The sequence below is a fragment of the Puma concolor genome, chromosome D3 (assembly GCF_028749965.1).
Source record: "Puma concolor isolate L17-30 chromosome D3, mPumCon1.1.hap2, whole genome shotgun sequence".
Lineage (NCBI taxonomy): Eukaryota > Metazoa > Chordata > Mammalia > Carnivora > Felidae > Puma > Puma concolor.
Genome location: NC_141678.1, coordinates 56,637,864 through 56,665,758, shown reverse-complemented (window position 1 = coordinate 56,665,758; position 27,895 = coordinate 56,637,864). Strand labels below are relative to the sequence as shown.

At 41.0% G+C, this 27,895-nt stretch overlaps 1 protein-coding gene across 2 annotated transcripts in view; it reads right to left on the bottom strand.

Moving 5' to 3' along the window:
- The window catches only part of MAPRE2 (microtubule associated protein RP/EB family member 2), a 161,758-nt gene that overhangs the window by 113,748 nt on the left and 20,115 nt on the right, over positions 1 to 27,895 (bottom strand). For both annotated transcript variants that reach the window (XM_025931273.2, XM_025931271.2), the window contains exon 2: positions 20,201 to 20,262. Coding sequence is in view for 1 of the 2 variants with exons in the window: in XM_025931271.2 (XP_025787056.1) it covers positions 20,201 to 20,262 (62 nt within the window). In the remaining variant the exon portion in view is untranslated. The remainder of the gene's footprint in view (positions 1 to 20,200; positions 20,263 to 27,895) is intronic.

The window sequence follows — 27,895 nt, the reverse complement described above, 5'->3', positions numbered from 1 at the left end:
GAAGACATCTTAATGGCTTTCTCAGCCTCCCAACTGATTGTTGATGTTGCCTTTTGGTTGGGACCTCAGCTGGAGCTCTTGTGGAACACCCACACACACCTCTCCACACGGCTTGGGCTCCCTCACAATATGGAGCTGGATTCCAAGCATGATCATCCCTAAAGAACAGGCAGAAGAGGATGGGATTTCAGAATCTACTCTTAGAAGCCCTAAGAGTAACTTCTATCATACTTCGCTGGTAACCCAGTTGCAAGGAGGGATACAGACTCCATCAGAACCATAAATGGGAGGATGTCAAAGCACACTGTAAGAGAAACGTGTGGTAGCCGTCTATGAAAAATAGATTCTGACACACATACACCCTTTTCGACCTCCTTACTCCCCATTTCTTCCTCACAGGGTTGTTAAAGAATTTGAGAGAAGGAAAAAAAAATCAGTGCTCAAGTACTGAGTTTCAAAATAGACTTTAAAGCCCCTGGCATGGAAAATAACCTGAAGAAAAATTTGTGAGCCTCAGAAGTCTGATTTTCAAGTATTAAAGGCTTAAGATCCTTGAATGACTCAGAACTTAAAGTTCATGCTATAAATCACAAGACCACATGACTAGCTGGAGACTGTTGAGGTAGGAGGCTGATGAGTTACCCTGAGAAGGGATTCTGCCCTCCCTCCTATTCCCAGCCATGCCTCAAGCCAATGGGAATCTGCAAGTAGAAAGAACCTGTCCTTTGCCTTATGTCTGGAACCCTAAGGGAAGGCAAAGCCACACAGAGGTTTCTAACTCACCACAACACAGAACATGAGGGGATAGATATGACTGAATGGCTTAGCAGGATATGGATTTTTCTGCAGAAAGGCCAAATATTTTTGAGGAGAGAGGGAGAACACACCTGACCCCATGTGGTAGCCACAGAAACATCAGCAGAAAATAGACGCGGTCTGCTGACCAAGCAGGTTTTCCTGAGGGAGAGTTGCCATGAAAGCAACTCGAAAAATCAGATCTTCATTCAGGTTTCCAGAAGCACCTTATAAAAATGTGGTGTGGTGTCCACAGTCATCGCTGCCTTCCCTCACTTACTGAATATGCAGGCCAGAGGCAGAAGCAGAAATTAGGTTGGTGCCATTGGTTTGCATGATGCTCGGTGCATTCAACGAGGAAGCATCTCCCTCACTCGGCTCCCCTCCTTCTTGAACTGTACCCATACCCAGCACTCAGTTTTGACTCCTCACAATCTCCACCTCCCATCCCCATCTCTGATTCTGTCACCATATCTGTTTGTTTCAGTGAGACCCGAGACATGGAGGCCCCTCTTTTTCTTCTACCTCACACCCTACTGCACACCTCCTACCTCAGGCCTAGATGAGAAGACTCCTGAGAGGTTTCCTTACTTCCTTACTCTTATTTCTCAAGGCTTTTGACCTCTCACCATAAGAGATATCTTTTGTCCCTCCTTTTTCAAATGTCTTCACTGGTTTCCTATCACTTTCAGGTTAAACGTTCCAAGTCTTGTTTTTGACACTGACGTGCCCTATACAATCAAACTCCCTTTAGAAACATATCCCTCACCATATACAGTAAGGGTGGGATTTAATTTGGTTTTACCTCTTACCCTGGAATGCTAGTCCTGCCTTCTGCTGTCAGCATAGGAAAAGACTTCTCTACATATAATTAGTCGAGAGAAGAGCCTGTTAATATTTGTTTTTTGTTTCTTAAATAGGCTCTGTGCCTGGCATGCAGCACACTCAAGACTTGAACTCATAACCCTGAAATCAAGACCTGAGTGGAGATCAAGAGTCAGATGCTTAACGAACTAAGCCACCCAGGCACCCCAATATTTCTATTTTGAATCCTTCACATAGGCTCTTGTAGAAATGAATTCTTCCTTCTGATCATTGTACTGGACCATGTTCAGTGGGACTGCTAGACCTCTAGGCTACCATTTGAAAATAACTTCAGCTTGCCTCAGGATCAAGCGAGGAAGAGGATAGCAACTCAGGTCAAGTGAATTATGATGTAAGTGTAACAGTATCTGAGTTGTCCTCTCTTTAGAGTCCCTGTCCATCCAGGACATTCAGGACGAGGAGAGAAAGCCAGGAACATTCAGCCACCACCATCTCATCTTCACAACTGCACTGACTAGTCAGGTTACATCATGAAAGTCAGGATTTCTGTTTTCAGCAAATTAAACGATGAGTTTAAAAAATTGATAGGCAATTCTTGGGGTGCCTGGGTGGCTCAGTTGGTTAAATGTCTGACTTCGGCTCAGGTCGTAATCTCACAGTCTGTGAGCCCGAGCCCTGTGTTGGGCTGTGTGCTGACAGCTTAGAGCCTGGAGCCTGCTTTGGATTCTGTGTCTCCCTCTCTCTCTGCCCCTCCCCAACTCTTTCTTTCTCTTTCTCTTTCTTTCTCTTTCTCTCTCATAAAATAAACATTAAAAAAATTATTTTTAAATCCATAGGCAATTCTTGCTTGGAAGAAATAAGGCAGCATAGTATTGCTAATTCATATGTTCAAAGTTCTGCAGAGGGTAAGTTCTAAGGCTGGACGTCAAGTCCAAAATAAGTCTCTCTGGCCGTTACTTCCATTTGGACACAACCTGCTGAACAGCAGCCTCGCATTCTGCACGCAAAACGCTCGACTCCGGGTAAAGTAAATCATTCCACAAGTGGTCCTCCTCCCACATTCACATTACTTGAGAAGAGTTCCTGAAGTTTGGACACAGTCTGTGGAGCTGAGCCAGCAAACTTCACAGTGGTTATGAAACAGCTGCAAATCCACACTTAGGTCATGCCTTGTACAAATACTCTAGAAAGGATACATTCACATCGAGAAAGGCAATGTGGCTTTGCTAGTGCTCATCAAGGTGAGCAGCCTTTATTTCACTAAGATGACAATAACAACCTATTGGGGGCTTGCTTCCTATTCCTATAAATCCTATTTGAGGCTGTATAGTCAACCTGGATTACTTCTTTTCTTTTCTTACAATTTTTTTTCATATTTTATTTTCTCCAATCCCCCTCCTCCAAATAAACAAATAATAATTGACTTCCCTCGTCTAAAACCATCACTTGAGCCATTCACAACATGGAAGCCAAGAACCCAACCACAAACCAAAACAAAAACACTGACTTTACCTGGCAAAACAGAATGCCCTCCAGCAAGGGGAGCTGTTGCCATCCCTGAGTATTAGGGTTCCCGAAAAGATCTTTTTTGGATTCCCTTGGAATATCAGTCAGGCAATTGTGAGAACCAAGTTTTCTGTGTGATTTTACACATAATTATCATTCTCTGCAAAATGGGAAATGGAAGCTCAGTGAACCTTTGGATTCTGTTCCAAAGATTTTGTAAATTTTACTGATCTCGAGATTGTTTCCATTTGCTAAAGAAAAGCAAGTTCTGTAGTTCTAAAAACTGAAATAGATTTGTGTAAAATGCTTTCTTCTAATTGCAGTATGAAAAAAAGTGGCATTTTCGTAGGAAAGCCTTCAGCAAATAATTCCAACAGATACTCCAGGAGCGAGGAATGATGTCAGGCTGTGAATGGGGAGGAGGACCTGGAGAGTTCAAAGTTAAGGAAGAGGTTTCAAAAGAGCTCTATTCTTCCCAGCCTCAAGTTAGGTGTTAAAAACACACACACACACACACACACAAAACTTGTAGTAAACAGGATCAAGTAAATAGGATCAAGCCTGGGAAGTTGCTAAAATCCCAGCTCAAGGTAGCAGAGCAGGATTAGAAGCTCACTGAAAACTCCAATATTCAGAGCCCTGGAGCTTTGAGAGTTCCTAATGCAATAAAACCTGGGCACTTTCCCCCAGCCACAAATCAAATCATTGAAAGACACGATAGAGCCTGTATACACACTGTTAACCTGAAGCATCAATTCTTTGTTGACCTGAAAGTTTTGACCAAAAAAGTGCTACTTCGGTTATTCTTTCCTGTGGTCAATGGTGTCAAATGTCATATATTTGACATTTATGATTAAATAAAAAAATATTTGACCTAATGACAAATATCACTTAATACAATGGCCACATTTTCATATCTTGGCCAGCCCACAGAAATACTACTAAGGAACACCAAGGCATCAGTAAATTAGAAAAGAAGCATACTATCTGGGTATCACTTTGTCAGTAGCTTCAGTTTAGATTATGCGCGTCAAAGAGTCTGAAGTATCATACATCTTTGTCTTATTCTTTAAAAAAAAAAAACAAAACCCATGCTGTTCAGTTATCTACCAAATCACCAAATCCTACCCATTCTACTCCAGTTGCCTCTCAATTTTTGTTTCCATAATCCTGTCATCTGAAATACAGACAAATGTGGAAAACTTCCAAGAGTCTATCAGTGCTCTCCTTTCAATCCATTTAACGCATCTGACTGTTTGTAATTCATAGAATATGCAGAACAGTTTGAAGACATACAGAATGTGTAACATTAAAAACAAAGCTCTCTCTTACTACTGTCCCTTACCCCTAGAGTCCCATTTTAAATAGTTAATCTTTTTGAACTATTTTTGTTTTTAATTCTCCGGGGGTTACAATTGTAGCTCTAAAAATTCAGGAATGTTCTGTTCTTGATTTATCAACACAGTATTTTCTTTTTTTTTAAAAATTTTTTTTTTTATTTCCAATGTTTATTTATTTTTGGGACAGAGAGAGACAGAGCATGAACGGGGGAGGGGCAGAGAGAGAGGGAGACACAGAATCGGAAAAAGGCTCCAGGCTCCGAGCCATCAGCCCAGAGCCTGACGCGGGGCTCGAACTCACGGACCACGAGATCGTGACCTGGCTGAAGTCGGACGCTTAACCGACTGCGCCACCCAGGCGCCCCACAACACAGTATTTTCTACTATGAAAGAAATCCAACACCCTTCTATTGCTTCTTGCCTGTTTCAGTTATTGGTAATCTTGTGAATTATTCCAGGGGTTACCATTATAATTTTAAGCAACATTCTTAAAATCCTATTTCTTGACTTATTCCAAGGAAGGTGACCTATTGACTCTCCATTTTAGGTCTCTTCTCAACCTTTTCTGTTTTTCATTTTCTTGGTTTTACCATTATGTCTCCTTTATCCTCTGTATTTACATTATAATCTATGACTATACTTAAGGCTTCCTTGTTTTGACTATAGATTGCTTCTAAACTTGAAGTCTAGTAGATGGCACTTATGATTGTCAGTTCTTTTCTTCAAAATCAAATGGTATCACCTTTCATAGAGAAAGAAATCTCTCATTAAATCTTGCCATCAGAAGAATATTCTAACAAAACCATGAAAGTCAAATGGATTATCTTTCTGGGGGCCATTAATTATTCAAAAGCTTGCCTCATTTGAAGATTAAAGTTGAATTTTACCCTATCTATGTATTTGATCTATCTAAGAAAGTTTGTCTTTCTTAGAGATTTTAACTGTTTTTATTTCCTGACAGAAGAAACCTATACCATCATTATCTAATAAAGAATACTCAGATTTGAACTCTCAATTTATGTAGAATCTGACTTTTTTTTTTGCAAGACCTTCCTCACTGAACTAATTTAGGCCAATTGCTTTGATATTATTGCTGGCATCTTGGTATTTGTTATAATTGGACTCTTCCAGTATTTAGTATATAGTTTTTAGATGCTATGTTATCCTCTATGTTTTTTCTCTCTTATTTTCCTGAACTAGATCTTCAAGTTGTTTGAGAGGCAAGAGAGGTAAAATTTTCAAGCCTTCAGGTCAGAAAAGGTCTCCTTGCTCTCATACTTTGATAGTTGGGCTGAGTACAGAATTATGGTTCCAAAATCCATTCCCTCAGTGCTTTGAAAGCCTGGTTCTATGGTCTCCCAGCCTCCAACACTATGTACCAAAGTTTATGCCATTCAGGTAAATACTCGTGTTGGTAATCTTCTTATTGTCTGACTTTCCACTCCAGAAGCCCTAAGAGTTTCTTTATCCTGCAATGTCACCAAGATCGGTAAAGGTCTGGCCTCTTTTCATCTGAATCTTTAGGCCTTTCTTTCTGCTGTCTTTGTTTTTCCCTTTAAAGACTCTTCTTAAACTATGTTGGAATGTCTAGATCATCCTTTGGATACTCTGTATTTTCCACCTGTTTTTTGCTTTATACTCTGGAATACTCTTTTTTACATTCACAAAGTCTTCTCTTGATTTTTTTTCATTTTTTCAATGTTTATTTATTTATTTTTCTTGAGAGATCATGAGCAGGGGAGGTACAGAGAGAAAGGGGCACAGAAGATCTGACATGGGCTCCATGCTGACAGCAGTGAACTGGATGTGGGGCTATAACACATGAACCATGAGATCATGACCTGAGCCAGAGTCAGACGCTTAACTGATTGAGCCACCCAGGTACCCCAATTTTTTTTTTAAGGAAATGGGTAGTATACGATGAATGCAACACTTTTCATGCCAAGGATTGAATTTTGTTTTCTTCTATTCTTAGAAATATTTCATCTGGATTATAAAAATTCTTTGAATCATTTCAACTGTTCTTTCCCCATATTTTTGTCTTTAAACATTTTTAACTAGCAGTATAATCCTGTCCCCTTTCCATGTTCTAGAAGTTTGTCTATTTCTGGTCCTTACTCCCATTTCCAGAACTGCCATGAATTTTTTCTTCATAAAATTTTTATTTCAACTGATCATCTGGAGAGAAGGGAAACAAATCTAGATTTAGACGAGTGTTCTAGAACTCAGCGCTTCCAGGTAATTGCAATGTGTTCAGTATGTTTTACTCTCTAAAATGCGAAGTTTAAATACAAAGTTTAAATGACTTAGTCTGATATTTGGGATTCAGCACAGTTTGATCGTAGTTCATCTTTCTTCCTTAATCCTCCAGTAATCACATTACAGAGTCAGTCATTCCCTCCTACCTTCCTTGAGAGGTCTCTGCTGTTCCTTATACCTTCTGACTGCTGCCTGGAATGGCCTTTTTGCTCCTCATCTAACCCTTTTTTTTACAAATATGGGTTTACAAATATAGGCTCAGTTCAAATTCCATCTCTTCTGAAGCCTTTATGACCATCCTAGGATAGCCAAAATTCAGTTATATTTGAAACCATTTATTGGGGTGCCTGGGTGGCTCTGTTGGTTAAGCGTCCAACTTCAGCTCAGGTCATGATCATAAAGTTCATGGGTTCGAGCCTCACGTAGGGCTCTGTGCTGACAGCTTAGAGCCTGGGGCCTGCTTCAGACTGTGTCTCTCTCTTTCTCTGCCCCTTCCCCACTCACACTCAGTCTTTCTCTAAAATAAACATTAAAAAAATTTTTTTAATTAAAAAAAATAAAACCATTTATTGAGTTCCATCTGAGTAAATTGTTCTTTGTGCCAGCAATATCAATTTTTTCAATCCGAATTCTCTGCCATTTTTACCCTGAAATACAAGATAATTTTACCTAAGTGGAATTAAATTTAAAAGCAAATGCTTCATGTTTTGTTATCTTCCCATACAATAAGATATTGAATTTTTGATGAGGTGCAGAACACACGATAAGAGCAGAAGACAAGAATAGACACTTTTCCAAAGAAGATCTACAGATGGCCAACAGACACATGAAAAGATGCTCAACATCACTCATCAGGAAAATGCAAATCAAAACTGCAGTGAGATATCCCCTCACACCAGTCAAAATGGCTAAAATCATGAACGTAGGAAACAACAACTGTTGGTGAGGATGTGGAGAAATGAGAACCCTCTTACACCGTTGGTGGGAATGCAAACTGGTATAGCCACTCTGGAAACCAATATGGAGTTTCCTCAAAAAGTTAAAAATAGAACTACCCTACAATCCAAAATTACACTACCAGGTATGTACCCAAAGAATACAAAATACTGATTTGAAGGGATACATACGCCCTAATGTTTACAGCATTATCTACAATAGCAAAATTGTGGAAAGAGCCAAAATGTCCATTGACTAATGGATAAGGAGATGTGGTATATATACACAATGGAATATTACTCACTCATAAAAATGAATGAAATCTTGCCATTTGCAATGACCTGGATGGAGCTCCAGTGTATTTTAATAAGCAAAGTAAGTCAGACAAAAATACCATAGGACTTCACTCACGTATGGAATTTAAGAAATGAAACAAAACTAGCAATTGTGGGGGGGGGGGGGTAGACAGGAAAACCAATAAACAGACCTTAACTATGAACAACAAATTGATGGTTACCAGACGGGAGGGTGGTGGGACATGGGTTAAATAGATGACGGGCATTAAGGAGCGTACTTGTGACGAGCACTGGGTGTTGTATGGAAATGGTGAGTCACTAAATTGTACACTGGAAACTAATATTATACCGGTGTTAATTTTTTTTAAAAATCGAGGAGTGTGCCTGAGTTAGGCAATTTCTTAAGTTTTGTTTTGAGCAGGAGGCAATAGCGATTAGGTATTCTTACTTCAAGACGCCTTTCTAGAAGAATTGTTATCCTGGTTGGAGGCAATAATGTCATCATATAACATTCCAAGCACTCAATTCATATATATATATATTTTTTTGACAAACCAAGCAAAGCTTTTCTCTAAGCTGGGCACCAGAAAATGATGCTAATGGTGCAGTCCAATTTGTAAGCCAAAGCATGTGGTATGAGTGGCATTACCTCACAGGAGTTTGAAATGTATCACTCCCCAAGAGCAAAAATAAATTTGAAGCACAAGAATCCTGTGAGAGAAACTCTACCAAGTAGATATTATGTAGCCTAGTCATTGCCTGGGAAAATCACAACAGAACACATCAGCACTTTGAAACATCATGGTCCAGTGAAGGACTAACACCATACTCCAAAACAGGAGCATGAAGTATTGGAAAATAAAAAATCCTCATGACCTAGAATGTAGTTCTCTAGGGAGACACTGAGGCTTATCCTGACCTTTACTGTTCATGTTCCCTAACGTAGTTTGATGTTAACCTGATAATCTTGGATTCATTTGAACTGCTTTCCTGAAGACTGAAACATGACTAACTTTAGAACAGAGGCAAACACGTCAGTGCATGCATTTTAAGCAGAATGATATTTGAGGTAAGGAAGGCTGAAAATCTGTCATCCCCAGTACAAGTCGCTGAGCAACCTCATGCCAAGCCAGTTTCATAGATTATGCAGAATTCACGAAGTATAAATTAAGTGATTAATGTCTGGGATGGGAATGATAATTAAAACAGAATGGATCACCTCCTTTTCTTTAGAATATTATGTTTGGGAAAAATTACACGTGAAAAAATTTTAAATCCAAGGTAATACACACTCCGGAATTCCCTAGTATAGGAATTATTCTCAGGGGATGTGGTAACACACAGCCATAAGACTTCCAGTCAAGGGGATTATTTAACAGGTTAAGATTCATAAGTTTAAAACCTACCAAAGTTAGCTTTGAAATAGACTACTTAAGTCAAACAATGGCAGGTTGGAGTAATAATAGTAGGTTAATTCTATAGACTATTCTATAGACCTTAACACTATAATCATGAATATATGTTGGGCAGCATGGAAAACTGCTCGCAACATAAAAGGAGATTAAAAGGCAGTATACTGAAGTATGCACATAGTATTGTTACAACTGTGTAAAATTACATGAGACCTAGAAGGAAAAGAGAAAAATAAATCATTAGGGTAGGATTATAGGTGACTTGCTTTTCAGGATTTCTACTATTATTTTCAATAATGGAAATTTTGGAAAGACCACAGAAGTAGAACATCATATATGTAAGACACTGAAGAAGAAAGGCAGGGGTCACCTGGGTGGCTCAGTCCATTAAGTGCCCGACTCTTGGTTTTGGCTCAGGTCATGATCTCACAGCTTCATGGGTTCAAGCCCCACATCAGGCTCTGTGCTGATGGCATGGAGCCTGCTTAGGATTCTCTCTCTCTCTCTTTCTCTCTCTCTCTCTCTCCCTGTCTCTTTCTCTATGCCCCTTCCCCCACTAGCACGGTCTCTGTCTCTCTAAAAATAAATAAATCAGCTTTAAGAAAGGCAGGCAACATTGGAACCATGGGAGATGTTTGATTAAATGAGTGTAGATAATCTACGTCTCATAAGATATGCCATAAGTATACTTAATTACCAAGTGACTTTTGCCTAGATGGTAAAAGATGGTGGTGTAGGTCTGTTTCTTGAGTAATTTTAATTCAAATGATTAACTGTACATCATCTATGGCACTAACAGTTGTATTTCCATGAAGGGTCACCTATAATCAACATAACTGAAATGGTGGGGGAGGGTAGGGAGGGCAGGCAGGCAGGGAGAGAAGGAATATAGGGTACAGCTTGAGATAATCAGAATTAAACACACACACACACACACACACACACACACACACACACACACACACACACACACACACACAAAGTCATTTGCTTCCTATTACCTCTATTCCACTTCCAATCCTACTCTGAAGGTTTTCTGCTTCTCTGGTAGTTCCCAACATGTATATCTAGCTGTGAATACTGCTTGTGGAAATAGCTTTGGACTCACACTTGCTTGGGTACTAATCTTGCCTCTATTACTTACTAAGCTAGAGGCCTGGACAAGTTAGTAAGCTCTGAAACTCGATTTTCTCACTTACAAAAAGCATAAACAGGGGTGCCTGGGTGGCGCAGTCGGTTAAGCGTCCGACTTCAGCCAGGTCACGATCTCGCGGTCCGTGAGTTCGAGCCCCGCGTCGGGCTCTGGGCTGATGGCTCAGAGCCTGGAGCCTGTTTCCGATTCTGTGTCTCCCTCTCTCTCTGCCCCTCCCCCGTTCATGCTCTGTCTCTCTCTGTCCCAAAAATAAATAAATGTTGAAAAAAAAAATTAAAAAAAAAAAAAAAGCATAAACAAATTTCATGCAGAATGTATAAAGATTCCCAAGACATCCTGTGTGAAGTTGCTAACACAGTACTTCTGTACATTAGCCATTCAAGTTTGTTCTCTCCCCATCTTCTTTCCCCCCCTTTGTACACAGGACTCTGGTATTCAAGTATTAGACAGTTTAGGTAAAATGGAGGTGAATCCACCTTAGCTGTAGGTTGTTTTTACATCTTGCTCCTTCTGCCATATTTACCCTGAACACATACCAGAAACCCCAGGCTACAACCAACTTGATGACAGAATGAGGCCAGGCCAGACTTGTTTGGGCATCAAAGACCAGAATGAGTTTCCTGGGTTGGCTGTATCTGTAAGCTGTGTTTAAAATTTCAGTTCTATCTAATCTGGCCTTTAGAGCTGGCCGCCCAATACAGTAGCCACTGGCCACATGGGGCTGTTCACATTAAGAATAAAGAAAATGCATTTGCAATGTTCATAGTCACATTTCAAACACTCAGTGGGCACATGTGGCTAATGGCTATCGAATCGGGTGGCACAGATATAGAACATTATCACTGCAGAACATTTAGAACTCTGCCCTAAAGTTCTGAAGCTATCAGTGGGAATAAGAGGTGTCCTGGGATTAGTGCCTATCATATTCATTATTTTGCATCTTTCGGACTGGAAAAATAAACTCAGATACTGATGGGGGGGGGGGTAGAAGAAACACTTGATTAGGGGTCTCAATAGACACAAGCATTCCAGGCAGCAGCAGCCTATGAGACATCAATAGCATTCTTTCCCACATACCACAGCCCAGTTGTAAAGTGATAAGGTAGGTAAACCTCAGAGTAATTTTAGTGACATTTTTGCTAGCAAAGATGAGTACCAAATCCTTAACCAAATCCTGGTGCTCTGTGCAAGAGGCTGAAATCCACCCCCATTGCTGCAGATAGGATTATTGAATCACTATATTGCACACTTGAAACTAATAGAACACTGTATGGTAACCATACTAGCATTTTTTTTTTTTTAAAGCAGAAATACCTTATGAAGACATACAGCAGTTAAAGTTTTCCTAAGCAGTTGGCAGTTTTTTGTTTCTGTGCAACAGAGTGGTGGACTCTGGTGCTACAAGTATCTATGATGGGCAAGGGGCGGGGAGGGGACACCAAACTACTCCAACTGTTCAGCTTCACTCTGAATTACTCGAGTCAGTTGTGAATTAAGGCTGGTTCCTAATAATCTACTTTGTCAACAGGGGGCCCTCATGAGCTACCATCCCTGCAGTCACCTCGAACCCGTTATAAACCAGAATATTAGCAGCCAGTCACCCGGGACCTACAACATTTTAAATAAAGCATTAGCCCACTTAAATAAAATACATGTAGTGTCCTCATGATCAAATTTTCACGTTTCTCCCACAAAGGAGCCCTTAGGAAGTTTTCATCTGCTCAGGCACATGTGCTTCATCTGGACTGCTGAGCCCTGCTAAGACCTCTTGGGGAGGGGGGGAGGCACTCTGCCTAGAAGACAAGAACAACTATAAATTCATGGTCTCCCAACCTGAGTGGGTGTCACCGCTTCCGGATCATCCCTCTGTCTTCCTCGTCAGCACTCTGTCATTATTCATACACCAGACATTTTAATATTCTTTCAGTTTCTTTAGATCTCTGACCCTTCCACCTTCCCCTCCCTCAGCAGATGGTCTTGCCTCTGACTTCAGAGGGTATTGAAGCCATTAGAGGAGGATTTAAGTTTCCTGCCCCCAAACCTACACATTCACCTACAAGGTAGCCCTTTCATTCTGTTTCTTGCTTGCTGCAGTGAAGAGGTATATCCTGGCCAGTTGCCTCTTGTCTTCTCAATGACTTGCCTGGTCACTCTCTACCAGACTTTACGTGCCCCTTTCTCTTGGCTCCTTCCCAGCAGCAATGAACTCTACAGTCCCTTTTATTATTATTATTTTTTATTATTTTTAATGTTTTATTTTTGAGAGACAGAGTATGAGTGGGGGAGGGGCAGAGAGAGGGAGACAGAGTCCAAAACAGGCTCCAGACTCTGAGCTGTCAGCACAGAGCCTGACGTGGGGCTTGAACCCATGAACCTTGAGATCATGACCTGAGCCAAAATCGGACACTGAACTGACTGAGCCACCCGGGCACCACCCCCCCCCCTTATCTTAAATCAACTTTTCTTCCCCATAGATTCCCCTTTCTCTCATCTCTGTAGCCAAATATCTGAAGGCTTATCTAAACCTGCCCTCTCCACTTGCCCTTGACTCCACTTTTTGCATTCTGGATTCCAGTTTGACTAGGACACTGAAATTATCTTCATCAAGATCACCAACTACCTCTTTGTTGCTAAAAATCAATAGGCACTTTTTAGTCATTATCTTACTTAACCTTTGCAGAGCATTTGGACTTGCTCATTCTTGAAATGCTGTTTTCCTTAGGCTTCCATGACAACATATTCAAATGCTCTTTCTCCTGTGTTGCTGGCTCATGATTAATCTGTCTCATTGTAGTGAATAAATGGTACAGATACTTCGCTATTTTCACCATTTTCACGGAAATGTACGGTTCAGTCACGTCAAGTACATTCACGTTGTGTGTGACCGTCATCGGCATCCAACTCCAGAACGCTTTTCGTGTGATAAAACAAACTCTATACCCATTAAGGAACTCCCCTTTATCTCCCTCTCCCAGCCCTTGAAAACCACCATTCTACTTCTCCCCTCTATTAATCTTATTCCAGGTAACTCATGAGTGGAATTATACAATATTTCTCTTTCTGTGACTGACATTTCCTTCAACCTTAACATTCATCTGCCGTTTCCTTTAATAAGGCACATGAGTACTTCATTCTATGTATATTCGGTGCTTTGTTTATCCCTTCCTCTGTTAACGGGCACTTGGACGGCTGCTACCTTTTGCCTATTGTCAATAATGCTGCTATGAGAATGGGTGTATTCTTTTTCTTGATCTACCTCAATACTGGTCATCTTTAAGGTTCTACTCTACTAGGGCAATTTTAGCTCTACTCGCAGCTCCCAAAGCTGTTAGTGACTCCCAAAGCTGTATTTGTGGTTCATTTCTCTTCTGGGGGTTCAGATTCCAAACTCCACATATATTCATTTAGATGTCACAGGCACCCTAAACGCAACATGTTCAATGCTAAGCTTCAGATTCTTGCCATCACTCTAGTAATGTTCCGTTGTCCTGTGTTTTCTATCTCAGCAAGTAACCTCCCACTTATACCAGGCACCTGGCTGTCACCGTCTGGCAACCATAACACTGCCACTGGCAGAGCTTCTAGGGAGCCCATTCAATTCCATGGTCACCAGGGGACAGTTTCTCACTGTGGCATCCTCAGGACCCCCTGATGGGGGTCCCAAGGGTCAGTCTGCGCTCCTCTGAAACACTCCTCTCTTCCGAAGTCCCCTCTATATGAAATGCTAACGCCTCCCTAGAGCTCTTACCTTATTTTCCTTCTCAGCCCTGAAATAGTGCTTACCACATAGCAAACCCTCAATGCACATGTCCAAGGATTAACCCTTGACTTCTTCCTTACCCGATCCTGTCTATCTCACCTTCTAAGTTATATTCAAATCCACCCACCTCGCTACCCCAGCTGCCAGAGGGACCATTTTAAGATATGAAACTGGCAGTTTTCTCTACTTACTTTCACTTTCAGAAAACAACCCAGGGGTGCCTGGGTGGCTCAGTCAGTTGAGCATCAGATGTTGGCGCAGATCATGATCTCACCATTCGGGAGCCCTACTTTGGGCTCATGGCTGTCAGCACAGATCCACTTCAGATCATCTGTACCCCCACCTCTTTGCCCCTCCCCCACTAGTGGGTGCGGCCTCGCTCGCTCTCTCTCTCCAAAATAAACACACACACACACACACACACACACACACACACACACAAAGCCAACCCAAAGGTCTTTGCTGGCCTGCCAAGGTCTTTCTTCATCTATCTCTCACTACTGATGCTGCTCACTACTGAGCCTCTTTTAACTTAGCCAATATGCCATACGCTTCTCTTATTTTCTTTCCAAGTTTCTGAAGAGGCTGCTAGTCTTTTTACCTGAACAACTCTCCCTTCCCTGCAGTCCCCTTCTCAACATCTGCTGCCTCCTCCTTTTCCTTCAGGTCTTAGAGAAGAGGTCCCTGCCTCTTGGAAGCCTTGTCTCATCTCCCTGCTCCAGTTGTGGTCTCGTTTTCGCTGCTGGGGGCTCCCGTGGCCTCCTGCATTTCTCCCTATGCAGGAGGCCCTGCTTAGTACCCTGTCGGGGGCTGCCTGATCCGTGACTGTTCTCTGCATTGGGCCATAGCTGCATCAGGGTGGAGACTCTGAATTTCTTGCCCAAAATGTACCCTCTGCCCCTTGAACAGTGATGGGGCCATGGTCAAGGCTTAATCTTTAATATACAATTTTTAAAAATTAGCCTTATACCATGTTCATAGACCGTATGAAATAAGTACTGAAGAGTGAAGAACCATGAATAAAACCTTCTAAATTGCTCCTTAAGCATAATTAAGTGAAATTCAGAAATGAGAATATTAAGTTCTATACCAGATACTTCTATAAATGTATTCTCGGGGCTCCCAGGTGGCTCCGTCGGTTAAGCGTCCGACTTCAGCTCAGGTCATGATCTCGTAGTTTTTGAGTTTGAGCCCCACGTGCTGCCCCCTCTGTGCTGCCAGCTCAGAACCTGGACCCTGCTTCAGATTCTGTGTCTCCCTCTCTCTCTGTCCCTCACCCGTTCTCTCTCTAAAATAAATAAATAAATATAAAAATAAATAAATAAGTGTATTCTCATTGCATCATTTATTGTCCTGAGTTTTAAAGGGTAACCTCATTAATACACAAAAGGACCCCTGTCAAGAACCTGTAGCTCTAGGTGGGAAGGAGAAAGAAAAATACTTGCTGAGTGCCCATGATGTATCCAACATTTGCGTTTCTTCCAAGTGTTCTTACAACAAACTCAAGATGTAAAAACTCATGTGGCCAAGTTATTTGTCCAGATGCTAAAGGAGGAAAATGGCAGATGTAGGAATTTGTTCCACATTTCCCTCTCTACTAATCTATTCATCACTGTTTTAAAATTTAATTTAAAATTTAATTTAAAATTTAAAATTTAATTTAAAATTTAATTTAGCTATTTAGGGGCATCTGGGTGGCTCAGTCAGTTAAGCGTCCGACTTTGGCTCAGGTCATGATCTCGCGGTCCGTGGGTTCGAGCCCCGCGTCGGGCTCTGTGCTGACAGCTCAGAGCCTGGAGTCTGTTTCGGATTCTGTGTCTCCCTCTTTCTCTGACCCTCCCCTGTTCATGCTCTCTCCCTCTCTCTGTCTCAAAAATAAACGTTAAAATAAATAAATAAAATAAAATAAAATTTAATTTAGCTAAGTAAATTAAATTTTTAATTAAATTAAAATTTAAAATTTAAATTAAAAAATGTAATGTAAAAATTAGAATTTAAAGTTTGTTAGCAGTGGCCTGAAATGGATATGACACATATTGCTTCTACATGCAGAAAAAAAATGCATGGGCTAATTCTCTTTTTAGTTCTTATTACCCCTATGGTATACGTAGGCAGGGAAAATTGCAGCACTGAGCACAGAACAAGCAGTGAGTGAGTCAGAAGTCAGGGTCTGGTGCCTGGACTTGGTCATCAAACATCCAATGGTAGGTTTGTCACTTAACTCTCCTCACCCAAGAACGTTCATCTTTAAAATGGGGGGAGTTGGATTAGACTGAGGTTTCTTCCAGCTGTTTAAAGAACAAGATGTAAATGAAACCCTTTTAATTCTTAGTGATTTGCTCCAGTCCTCAGCTGGTGAGGGCCAGGGATCCCAGCCCTAGCTCAGTGTATTCTCAGTGAATATACTCACTGAGGACTGAGTAGGGATGGGGCTAGAAGTATAGGCCAATTAAAAAAAAAATTTTAGTGTTTATTTTTGACAGAGAGAGAGAGAGAGAGAGAGAGAGAGAGAGAGAGAGAGAGAGACAGAGCATGAGCAGGGGAGGGACAGAGAGAGGGAGACACAGAATCCGAAGCAGGTTCCATGCTCTGAGCCGTCAACAGAGCCCGACGCGGGGCTCGAACTCAGACTGCGAGATCATGACCCGAGCCGAAGTCGGCCACTCAACTGACTGAGCCACCCAGGAGCCCCTAGGCCAATTTTAATTGGAATGTTGGGTCAGCCAACTAGAATAACCTTCAAACTTATAGAAGCAGATCTCCCGCAGATTATGAAAAGGAAACTAATGAGGAAGACTGTCAGAAGAGGAGTCAAGTAAAAGCTCCACTTCCAGAGAGGACCCTGGCTTTATCCCTATCTCCAGTGGATCCTCTGCTAGACAAGCCATCCTACTTAGTGTATTTAAAAAAAAAAAAAAACAGTCAATTCCATTAGATGCTAACCTTTAAGAGCCCTATCTTATTTACCCTTATAACCTTAGCTTTTAGCGTAGCACCTGGCACATCCATAAATGTTTATGGTATGAACGGCCAATCTCCCCAACATTAGTATCCCAATCCAACTCACCTCCAAGGTTCAGCTCAGATGCCACCTCTACCCTCCAACCCCACCCTTTCCTTCCACCTGCCCTCCCACGCTCCCGACACATCTTTCGGTATTTCTCCTATGGTGTATCTCATTTTGTATACAGTTATAGAGATTACATTTATCTATCTTAGCTTCCCAATAAGGTCAGACTCTGAGACATGAGCTATCTTCTGCTCACCATGGAAACTCTACAATATATAGTTTAGAGCAGGCACTCAATAAATGTGGGAAAAGCTTATCATTTTTATATGTATATCAAAGCAACTAGCACTGTTTTTTTACATATAGGAGACACTCAAATATTATTGAATTACATGCTCTTTCTGATCAAGTTGTGGTGAGGCTAGTACTCTCAGTGTGCTAAGGACTCCAAACCTTTTTTGAAGAAATATGATAGACTAATTTAAAAGTCTTAAGAATGGTCATATCTTTGAATAATCCACTTCTAGGAGTTTGTAGTAAGGAAATCAACAACAACAACAAAAAGATATAAATTAGACTGAACCAAACCAACAACAAAATTGGAGGCTACTACGGTATAATTGATATGATAGTGTTCCAAGGATAGTTCTGAAGATCTTCAAAGAAGCTTATGACTAACACTAAGTAAAACACAAAGTTCACATCCAATATAGAAAAACAGGAATACTTGTGAGAAAAGAAAATATGCAAAAAACTGAAGTTATTTTGGGATGGTGTTGTTATGGGTGATTTTCTTCTTTCCAAACTTTCTTATAAATGTATCATTTTTATAATAAAAATTTGGCATAATCAACATTTATCTTTCCTTAATGTGGCTATATTTTCCATAGATAGTTATTTAGTGAGGACCAAAGCATAAAACTGAATTGTCTACAAACAGCTATGCTCTAGGATTTAACTCCAGGATTCAAAGGAGACCTCACTAGGGAGGCTATTCTGGGTCATAAGGTAGAAGGTACAGGCATTGTTGGGCATAGTGCAGAAACAGATTTGGATAAGGAGCAAGCAGCTAGACTCAGTCAAGGATTCTCAGGAACCACACAAGTGAGTGAGATGACTCACTCAAGCAACTATTAACACTAGTTTCTGAGAGGGTTAAGTAAGGAGGCTGCAAGCCAGAAGGGATATGAAGAGCAAGGAGAGGAATTAAGAACAGTGGTCTTCTTGTTAAGGAGATAGGAAATGGTGGAGAACTATTATCTCACAAGGTTCTACAAACTATGGCTTGCCAGCCAAATGCCATCTACTGTCTGTTTCTATAAATAACGTTTTATTGGAACACCGCCAAGCCATTTATGTATTGTCCATGGCGGTTTTCACACTATGAGTTGGATAGTAGTGACAGAGACCCGTATAGCCCACCAGGCAGAAAATATTCATGATGTGGCTCTTTACAGAAAAGGGAGCATTTGTCCTGTAGTCCTAGATATAAAGACATTTATAAATAGACACCCCATTTAGGCATTGGGGTACCTTTTTCTATTACTTTTTCTTTGAACATACCGGTCTAGGAGATAGGCATCTATAGAATTTATCATCCAAATGCAGATACTTTTGAGGGTGAAAGGGGGTGCTTATGAGACCATGCTCCCAGACAATGAAGTAAACCAGGACTATCCCAGACGCATGGGCCCCCTACCATAAGGGCTGGTAGCAAAAGAAGTTTCAAAGAGCACTCAAGGTCGGCTTTTAGGTGTATGAGGCAAGCTCAGGTGACTCTCCTGGTCTCCTTGATTCTTTCTACTTTAATTGCCCTCAGATGCCTTTCTACTTCCTTCTGTCCCAGCTCTGGTCCTTGAAAAGTCCCGCTGCTTGGATACCAGTCAGAGTTCAGGATCTCCATTTTCATTAGAGCAAAAGGAAAAAAGTTTACTCAGCCCATTTAAATAAATTATTTCACATCAATACAAGTAAGAATTTTATACCTGCAAATTTCACTTGGTTTGATATCAAGATAACTCCTTAAAATGCTATCCTTTGTTGGTATTTAAGCTTTCTCTGCTCAAATAATTAAGAAATAACCATTAATCACAGCATTTATCACAATGGAACCCCAAACCAAATATATTATCCATTGATTTGAGCTTTTAGTACTGAAACTTTTTTTTTTTTGGTAAAAATTTTTGGTGTTGGGGGAAAGAAATAAAACTAAAGATGTTTAGAACATTTTTGGTGAAGTCTTGGATGTTTTACTCAGACTGTTCTCTGAACAACAGTAGCTCACAGCTTTGAAACCTCTGTGGATGGCTTTCCAAAGGTTGCCATCTGGTGGAATTTCAGTTAATTGTTCCTTTGTTCTAGGGAGCTGCTGGAGGTGAGTGAACCTTGAAGGCATTAGAGAGACTCAGAATACCAGTGAGAGATAAGTGAAGTTGAAATGATAGGGTGTCAAACACAAACCCTAAACTGAAAAAAAAAAAAAATGAGGCTTTGAGTCTTTGTCTCCTTCCCAAATCCTCTCCACTCCCTATTGTAAAGTCTGAGAATTTGCCTTGATTTTGATTATAAATAAATGAAATAGAATATTTGTTCACAAATAATACTGAATGTCCTGAGATGACTTGATTACATCTTGATAATCTCCCTTCACGTATCATTAATAATATCTCCAAAAGTAAACTTTAATTTGCTTGGCCATTTTTAGAGGAATTGCTGATAGTGGTTAATTAGCCCTTGATACACTTGAGAGATGGATTATAGTTTGAAAAATAATGTTTTAACGGAGAATGTTTACTGGAATACTTTAATTGTAAAATGGGATTTTGAAAATAAATTGTTACAAAGGCACCAATACTTCAATTCCATCAGTAGACAAGGATTGCCACACTATTTTATATTTAAACCCTACCTTGAGCATCCAGGCTCTCTCCCTGGCTGTCGAGATGAACCGTACCGTTGAGAAGTGGGATTCTGGGATAATAAGAAAAAGAAAAAGAACGTTTAATAGGATGAAAACATGGGAGCAAAGAGTTATAATTGAGTTCATTGGGTGTAGTTAGCTATGGAAAGGGACTTCGAAACATACACACAATAACAAAACACAGTTGGTTTTACCACAGGGGAGAGATTAAGTTAGGCAAGCAATAGGGTTCTCAGTCTCTATTTTACATTAATTTTTAGGTTGATTATGGTTTATGAGTATTTAGTATAATGTCAATTTTATGAAAGTAATTTCTTATCTTTTCACCTTTCCCTGTGATAGTCTGAGGCAAGGAGAATTCATGTGTTAGCAGGAAGCAGAGACTCTATGGGGTATCAAAGGTCAACATCAAACTTCCTGAAACTTCAGCTTATTTTCAGGGTTTATTTTTTTCAGAGTACGCTCCATGCCCAGCACAGAGTCCAACACAGGGCTTGAACTCACCACCCTGAGGATCAAGACCTGAGCGGAGATCAGGAGATGCTTAACCCACTGAGCCACCCAGGCATCCCTATTTCAGGTTTCAGATCTAATATCAACACAGGCTTATTCTTCTAATCGGAAGGTATTTTTTAATAGTTTAAAAATTTTTAAATAAATTAAAAAATAATTTCTTTTTGAGAGAGACACAGACAGAGCCAGCAGGAAAGGAACAGAGAGGGAGACACAGAATCCGAAGTAGGCTCCAGGCTCTGAGCTGTCACCACGAGCCCTACACAGGGCTCAAACCCACAAACAGCGAGTTCGTGACCTGAGCCGAAGTCAGATCTTTAACCGACTGACCCACCCAGGTGCCCCAATAGTTTATTCATTTTTGAGACAGCATGGAAGCGCGCATGCATGCACACACACACACACACACACACACAGAGTGGGGGAGTGGCAGAGAGTGATAGGGAGACAGAGAATCAGAAGGGACCTCTCTGCTGACAGCAGAAAGCCCGATCCAGGGCTGGAACTCACTAACCTTGAGATTGTGACCTGAGCCAAAGTCAGACGCTTTACCTACTGAGTCACTCAGGTACCCCTAGTCAGAAGATTTTGAAAGCCTAGGCATTCTAAACAATGCCAGGATCCAACTTAAAAATATATATACCAACAAATGATAATTTGTGTCAATTAGCTATTTCTCTTCCAAACATGCTCTAGCTAAGTGAGAAGACAGTAAACTGACAAAGGACGGATCTAATTCTTAAGGCTAAGAAATGTGTCTCAATTCCAGGTTTTGAGGATCCAGTGTCAGGGTGGGGAGTGGATGGTTACTGGGGAGACTGTTTATGGCTCAAGCTGGTGCTGCTGAAAAGGACCCATGATGTATATGTGCACAAGCCTTAATGGTCTTTCCACCCCCCCAAGGAACACATCAGAAATGACTGCTGCCTTCCACCTAGGCCCTCACCCTGCACACTGCTCTTCTGAAATGGTCCTGTAACAGAAAATACAAATGCCTTTGGTGCCTACTTGGTTTTTTAAAAAGTCAATTGCATAAAAATAAAGTATTTGTGGCACACCTGATGCAACATGATTAATCCTAGACACAGTTCTGGAGATGTTGCCAGGAGATTTCTTTAAAAAAAAAAAAAAAAAAAAAAGGAGGCACTTTACACCTTTTCTATAAGACAAAATGGAGATGGTAAGACAGTGCAAGGAAAAAAAATAGAAACAAGATAGTAGGTGCTGAGAGAAGTAAAGGTAGGAGCTGGTTTTTCAATGTTATACTCTTCAGTAATGGAGCTTAAAAGGCATTTGCAAAGTTGGCTTGTTTCAAAAAAAATCAGAAAATTTAATATACATGGTCTTGAGGACCGAACTCTGGTAACAATTTTTTCTTTCCAAGAGAACAAGTAGAATTTCTTTAAATATTTTAGGGCAGAGTTTAATTGCATAGGTATTTCACATCTTTCCATAAATCTAACGATAGTTGATAAAAAAAAAAAATCAGACAAAAAAATCTGTTCCCACCCATGTCATTTTCCTAGGTCCTCCAATCTTCCAGCAATTAATTGAATTACGCTAAAATTTTCATTTACCTTATTTAACTATGTTACCAGGGAAAGGACTGGCCACCCAGCTAGGAAGCAAGAGTACAAAAGTTCCAAGTTTACCTATAAACTAGATAATTCACCCTTTGAAAATTCAGGATTGGCTGTATACAATTGGTCTTCTTCTGCTGACAATGACCCCTCGCTCATTTTCCAACAGCTGTAATGGGTCAGTTTGAATGGGATCATTTACTGAAAACTATGCACGAATCATCTCACACATTTTATCTGATTTAACCTTCAAAATCTTAATACCAGTTAAGAAACTGAGGCTCAGGGTGGTGGTGCCATATCCGGGGTGGTGGATCGATGTCCATATCATGCATCTAGAAAGTGACCCTTTCTGACAAGAGTCTGATGGACTCAAGTGTCTGCTCAGCCTTTCACCCATAGCCACTGGAAAAGCCAGGCCTTCGCCATAGATTTGAAGACCACAGACAGTCTTTGCTCTGCTCGTGGCAGAGAAGTGCTCAATAAGGCACAACCTTGCAAGGTGGCAGGTGAGGCAGTTTTGTCTGTGATGCGCGACAGCAGCAAAGAGGTTCTTATCCATAAATTTCATACTTGATGCAAAAATTAAAAATGGAGCACAGTATAAATACAAAATAGAAAACTAGGAGAAACATAGAAAACCTTTGAGACCTAGGGCCTGGCAAAGAGTTCTTAGCCTTGATACCCAAAACACAATCCATAAAAGGTAAAGTTAAATACACTGGACTTCATCAAAATTAAAAACTTTTGTCCCTGTGAATTGGATGTAAATACAAGGTATAAACTAGGAGAAAGTACTTGCAAACCATAGATCTCACAAGAGGACTAGTTTCTAGAATAAAGAATTCTGAAAGCAATTAAAAAAATTCAGTTGAAAAGTGGGCAAAAGACGTGAACAGGCATTTATCTGAAGAGGATATATAGTTAATAAGTATATGAAATGATATTTATTTTTTTTTATTTTTTTTTATTTTTTTTTCAACGTTTTTATTTATTTATGGGACAGAGAGAGACAGAGCATGAATGGGGGAGGGGCAGAGAGAGAGGGAGACACAGAATCGGAAACAGGCTCCAGGCTCCGAGCCAGCAGCCCAGAGCCTGACGCGGGGCTCGAACTCACGGACCGTGAGATCGTGACCTGGCTGAAGTCGGACGCTTAACCGACTGCGCCACCCAGGCGCCCCTATGAAATGATATTTAACATTAGCCACTATGTGGGTGAAAATTAAAAACCGTAATGAGATATCACTACACACATAGCAGAATGGCTAAAATAAATAGTGACAACTTGAAATACTGATGAAGATGTGAAGAAACTAGAGCAGTCACATCACTTATAAGAATGTCTAGGGTTCTGCTACCCTGCCAAACATTTGTCTTAACACACAACTACCATACAATCCACCAATTGTACCTCTAGGCATTTTTCCAAATTAAAATGTACATTTATAGCAGTTTTGTTTGGTTTTAGCAGTAGTCAAAAGCCAGAGACAACCCAGATGTCCTTCAACAGGTTAACGGTTAGTCGAACTGTGGCACATCCCTACCACGGAATGCTACTTAGCAATAGAAAAGAACAATTCATACATACAACTTAGACCAATCTCCAGAGAATTATCCTGTGTGAAAAAAGGCAATCCCAAAAGGTCATATACTGTATGATTACATTTATCTGACAGTCTCAAAATAAGTATAGAATTGGAGCACAGATTAATGGTTGTGGGGTAGAGAAAGAGAAGCAGGAGTGGCAGGAAGAGGGGGTGATTATAAAGAGGCAACATAAGGCATCCTTGTGATAGAAATGTTCTGTATCTTCAACGCGTATTAGTGTTGATATCCTGGTTGTGATGTTATACGTTTGTAAGTTGTTGGGACACCTGGGTGGCTCAGTCACTTAAGTGTCCAACTCTTGATTTGGCTCCAATTGTCATCTCCCAGTCATAGGATCGAGCCCCCTGTTGGGCTCTGCATGGACAGTGTGGACCCTGATTGTGATTCTCTCTCCCTTTTGCTCTCTGCACCTCCCCGCTCCCCAAATGACCAACATAAAAATATGTAAGATGTTACCACAGAGGGGGAGAACAGAGTAAAGGGTACATGGGAGAGAGCTCCATATCGTTCCTTACAAGTACACGTTAATGCACAATGATCTAAAAACAAAAAGTTTAATTTAAAAAAGATTGGCCAGTAACTACAATTGAGGGGGAAGCGCTCTTATTTTCTTACCTTTTTAGAGAAGAACAAAATCCCCCAAACAGTGGGCAAGATGGGGTTGGGAATTTGTCCCACTTCGCACAGATCCAAGAAAAAAGCTCACCCACGGTTCTAGCATGCAGAAACCACTGCGAACAGTTCACTCCTGCCTACCTTAGAGTTCTCTATCATCCCCCTTTTCCACATTAACCTTAATAAACTTTCATTTAAAGTCAAAGTATCGATACAAATACACTCAAAACCAGAACTAACTTCTAAGTAGTTTGTTATGCTCTGCATTTTTGAAACGATCTCTCCTACCTTCGGGTTCAGGCGATCCAAGAATTTCCAACAATTCCCACCCTTATTGGCTCAGGACTAGCATTTCATCCCCCGCGGTTCTCGTAGATGACAAGGTAGGTGTTCTGTATTCTAAACCGGGTCACACTACAGAAGAGCACAACCGTAACCACCCCTACACAAGCATGAGATTACAGGGTTTTCTTTTACGTTAGAAGAGACCACGTTGACTTCTACTCTTCCTATTTTAAGCGCTAGGCAGCTTCTCAGAAATAAGCCAGCCGCTGTCTCTTGGCCTTCTGGTTTTAAATGCAGAGAGCAGGTGTCTTTGTTAGAGTAAGAGTCACGACAGAGCCAAACTCTTTAACAGAGCACATTCTCAGTTACTATAAAAGTCTATTTTCCTTCATCCTCTAGCAATTTCAAATCCTCTTTCTTTGAAGAAACTTGGAATTCTGGCATCCCATGTGTGGGGCATAGAGCATCTGTCCTAGCTTGAGAGTCCCCTCTAGAGACTGCTTCCATGTCTGGCCATATAGCCATAGGCACTTAAGAGGTATCAGAATTAAGAAGGGGTTGTAAAGACTTTCCAATCATGCCCCATCATTGAAAGATCTCGCTCTTTCTTCAGTGCCCTGTATCTAACCAGTGAGGCTTCTGATCAGTGCAAGGTTAAAGCATTCTCTGCACAAAAGAGATGGGAGTCACAGCCTCTCCAGTTGCTCCTGGCTGTATTTTCTGGGAAGGGGACACTGCTGGGACATGAACTGAGGTTTTCCCCTCCAGAGAAGGGCCAAGTGATCTCTGGACCTTCAGAATGAGCTGTATCCTCAATTCCAAACTCCTGGGGCTGCTGTGAGACATCGAATCACTCCAGTTATAAATCACATGCTTTAGTGTGGGAGGTCCACAACTTTCTAGGAATAAAGCAGAATGTAAGCATTAACAGAAAGTCACAGACTATTAATCCTTAGGCTGATCCTACTCCATATTAGCCTTCTGAAGAGTCCTGCCTCTGCCAAGCACCACCTCAATTATTGGCCTCGGTTGGGTGGGTTGGACTCAGGGCCTTCCCCAGAGCAGCAGCAGGAGGTCAAGAGCCCGCCCAGTTCAACTATCTCAGGGGACCGAGAGGCATGACTGCCGGGAAGCACAGAACTGAGCACACACCAGGGAAACCAAAACCAAATGAGATTATCTGGCAAGTAAAGGAGGTCAAATTACACTGACTCTTGGGCACCGAGTGGGATACAACACATTCCTCTCCTTAAGCAAGACAGACTACAAAATGACCCATATTGTATATTTAAGTGCTTTTGAAAAATTATAGCTGGCAGATAAAGGGATTTTGGTGGAATACATTAAGAACGGTAATGATGTTAAAACTTCTTTTGGTCGTGTGATTTAGGCTTCTATAAAAATAAAATATAATCCCCCCAAACGGTCTTAAGTCATAGCTATAATAAAATAGAAATTCAGTTATTTTCATACAAATGGAGCCTCACCCCCTCTTAGAATCCTCCTTTATCCATCTGCTACTTCCCATGCGAACCAGGATTAAAATAATTTGAGAGTGCCCTTTCTATTCTAGAATAGACTACTCACAGTGCTCAAGGCATGAAAGTAAAATAAAAAGACAGACCTGAGAAACTACATGAGAAATGCCATATGTATTAATTCTGTGAAAGGTTCTTAATAATTACACGACTTCACTATCCTCTTATCTGTTTATAATCAGATACCCTTGAAAATAGTTGGAATGGAAGAAAGGCTCCTTTCCTCACAAGTTGACTGCTAATAACACGTAGCAGAATGTTCGTGAATAAACAAAGTAGCACAGTGAATGGGATCAGATTCATTTTAAGAGCCCAGCATCCTAATTTAGCCTTTGGGTTATAGTGGAAACTAAATCCTCCCTTTACATGTGTCCTGTCTTTATGGTCTTATTCTTTTGACCATCCAAAGAAGAAATACAGTAACAAAGTAGAAGCATTGAATGGGTAACAGGAAATTTAATAAGACTTTGGCCATAGCAAGAAGGTTAGGATACCAGGTACGAAGGGTTGCTAAGACCTCTCTCAAAAGGTGGATAGCCATTGTCCACTTGTAGTGTTGTGTGGGAAGATTTTCAAACTAACATTTTCAGCAGTCTGTTAGAAGTGTTAAGTGGATGGAAACTTCTTGAAATACGCAGGATTATTTGCTTAGCCTCTACCCCCAGGTTTTCTGTTGGTGCTGATGTACATCCTATAATGCTCATGTAACCACCAACAACACTGTTTTGGTGGGGGGTCCTACTGTGGAGTTTTCTAGAGGAGACCCACTTACAAAATATTTGGGGGCTGGATCAGTAATCATTTAATGGGGAAATTTACGCTGAATTCCACTCACCTGGAATCTAGTGACGCTCCAGAACAGAAGTACTGATTATGTTATCAGGGATCAAACTTGGGTGGGTGGGTTGTGGAGCATAGGGAAACAAACCCCCATCTATTCTAAGAACTAAATCTGGGCCAAATACCCAACTTGAAATGTTTCCTAAAGACTTTTCTTTCCACAATTATGCAGGTCTATAGCTCTTCCTGTTTTTTGTAGTCTATTGGTTTATTAACACGAATACAACATGCACATAAGCAGTCTGTTATTTTCTTCACTGGGCAGCCTGGCATTGGGATTGGGGACTGATGGCCAGCTGGGCTGCTTTTTCCATAAGGGCTCTGAGGTGCTTGCAGGAGACATTGTGAGCAATCTCTACACAGTAAGATTTGTTGCACATCAGCAGCACTTCAAGCTTCTTGATGTTGTGGACCAGAAACTTGTGGAAGGCACTGGAGAGCATGTGCTTGGTTTTCTTGTTGCTCCTGTAGTCAATGTCAGGCACAAGATCGTGCCCTTGAATCTTCTGTGTACCCTATTGTCAGTGCCTCTGGATTTCCACCAACTGTGCTTAATTTTGACACCTAGGTCTGACTGGTGCCAGATGAACTTCTTGGCCCTCTTTTTACCAAACTTGGGCTTCACCAGAGGTCTGGGGGCAGCAGTGGTCCCAACCAGGAGCTGGCTTAAACCCCTGCAGGCAGCACCGGGGAAGAGGATG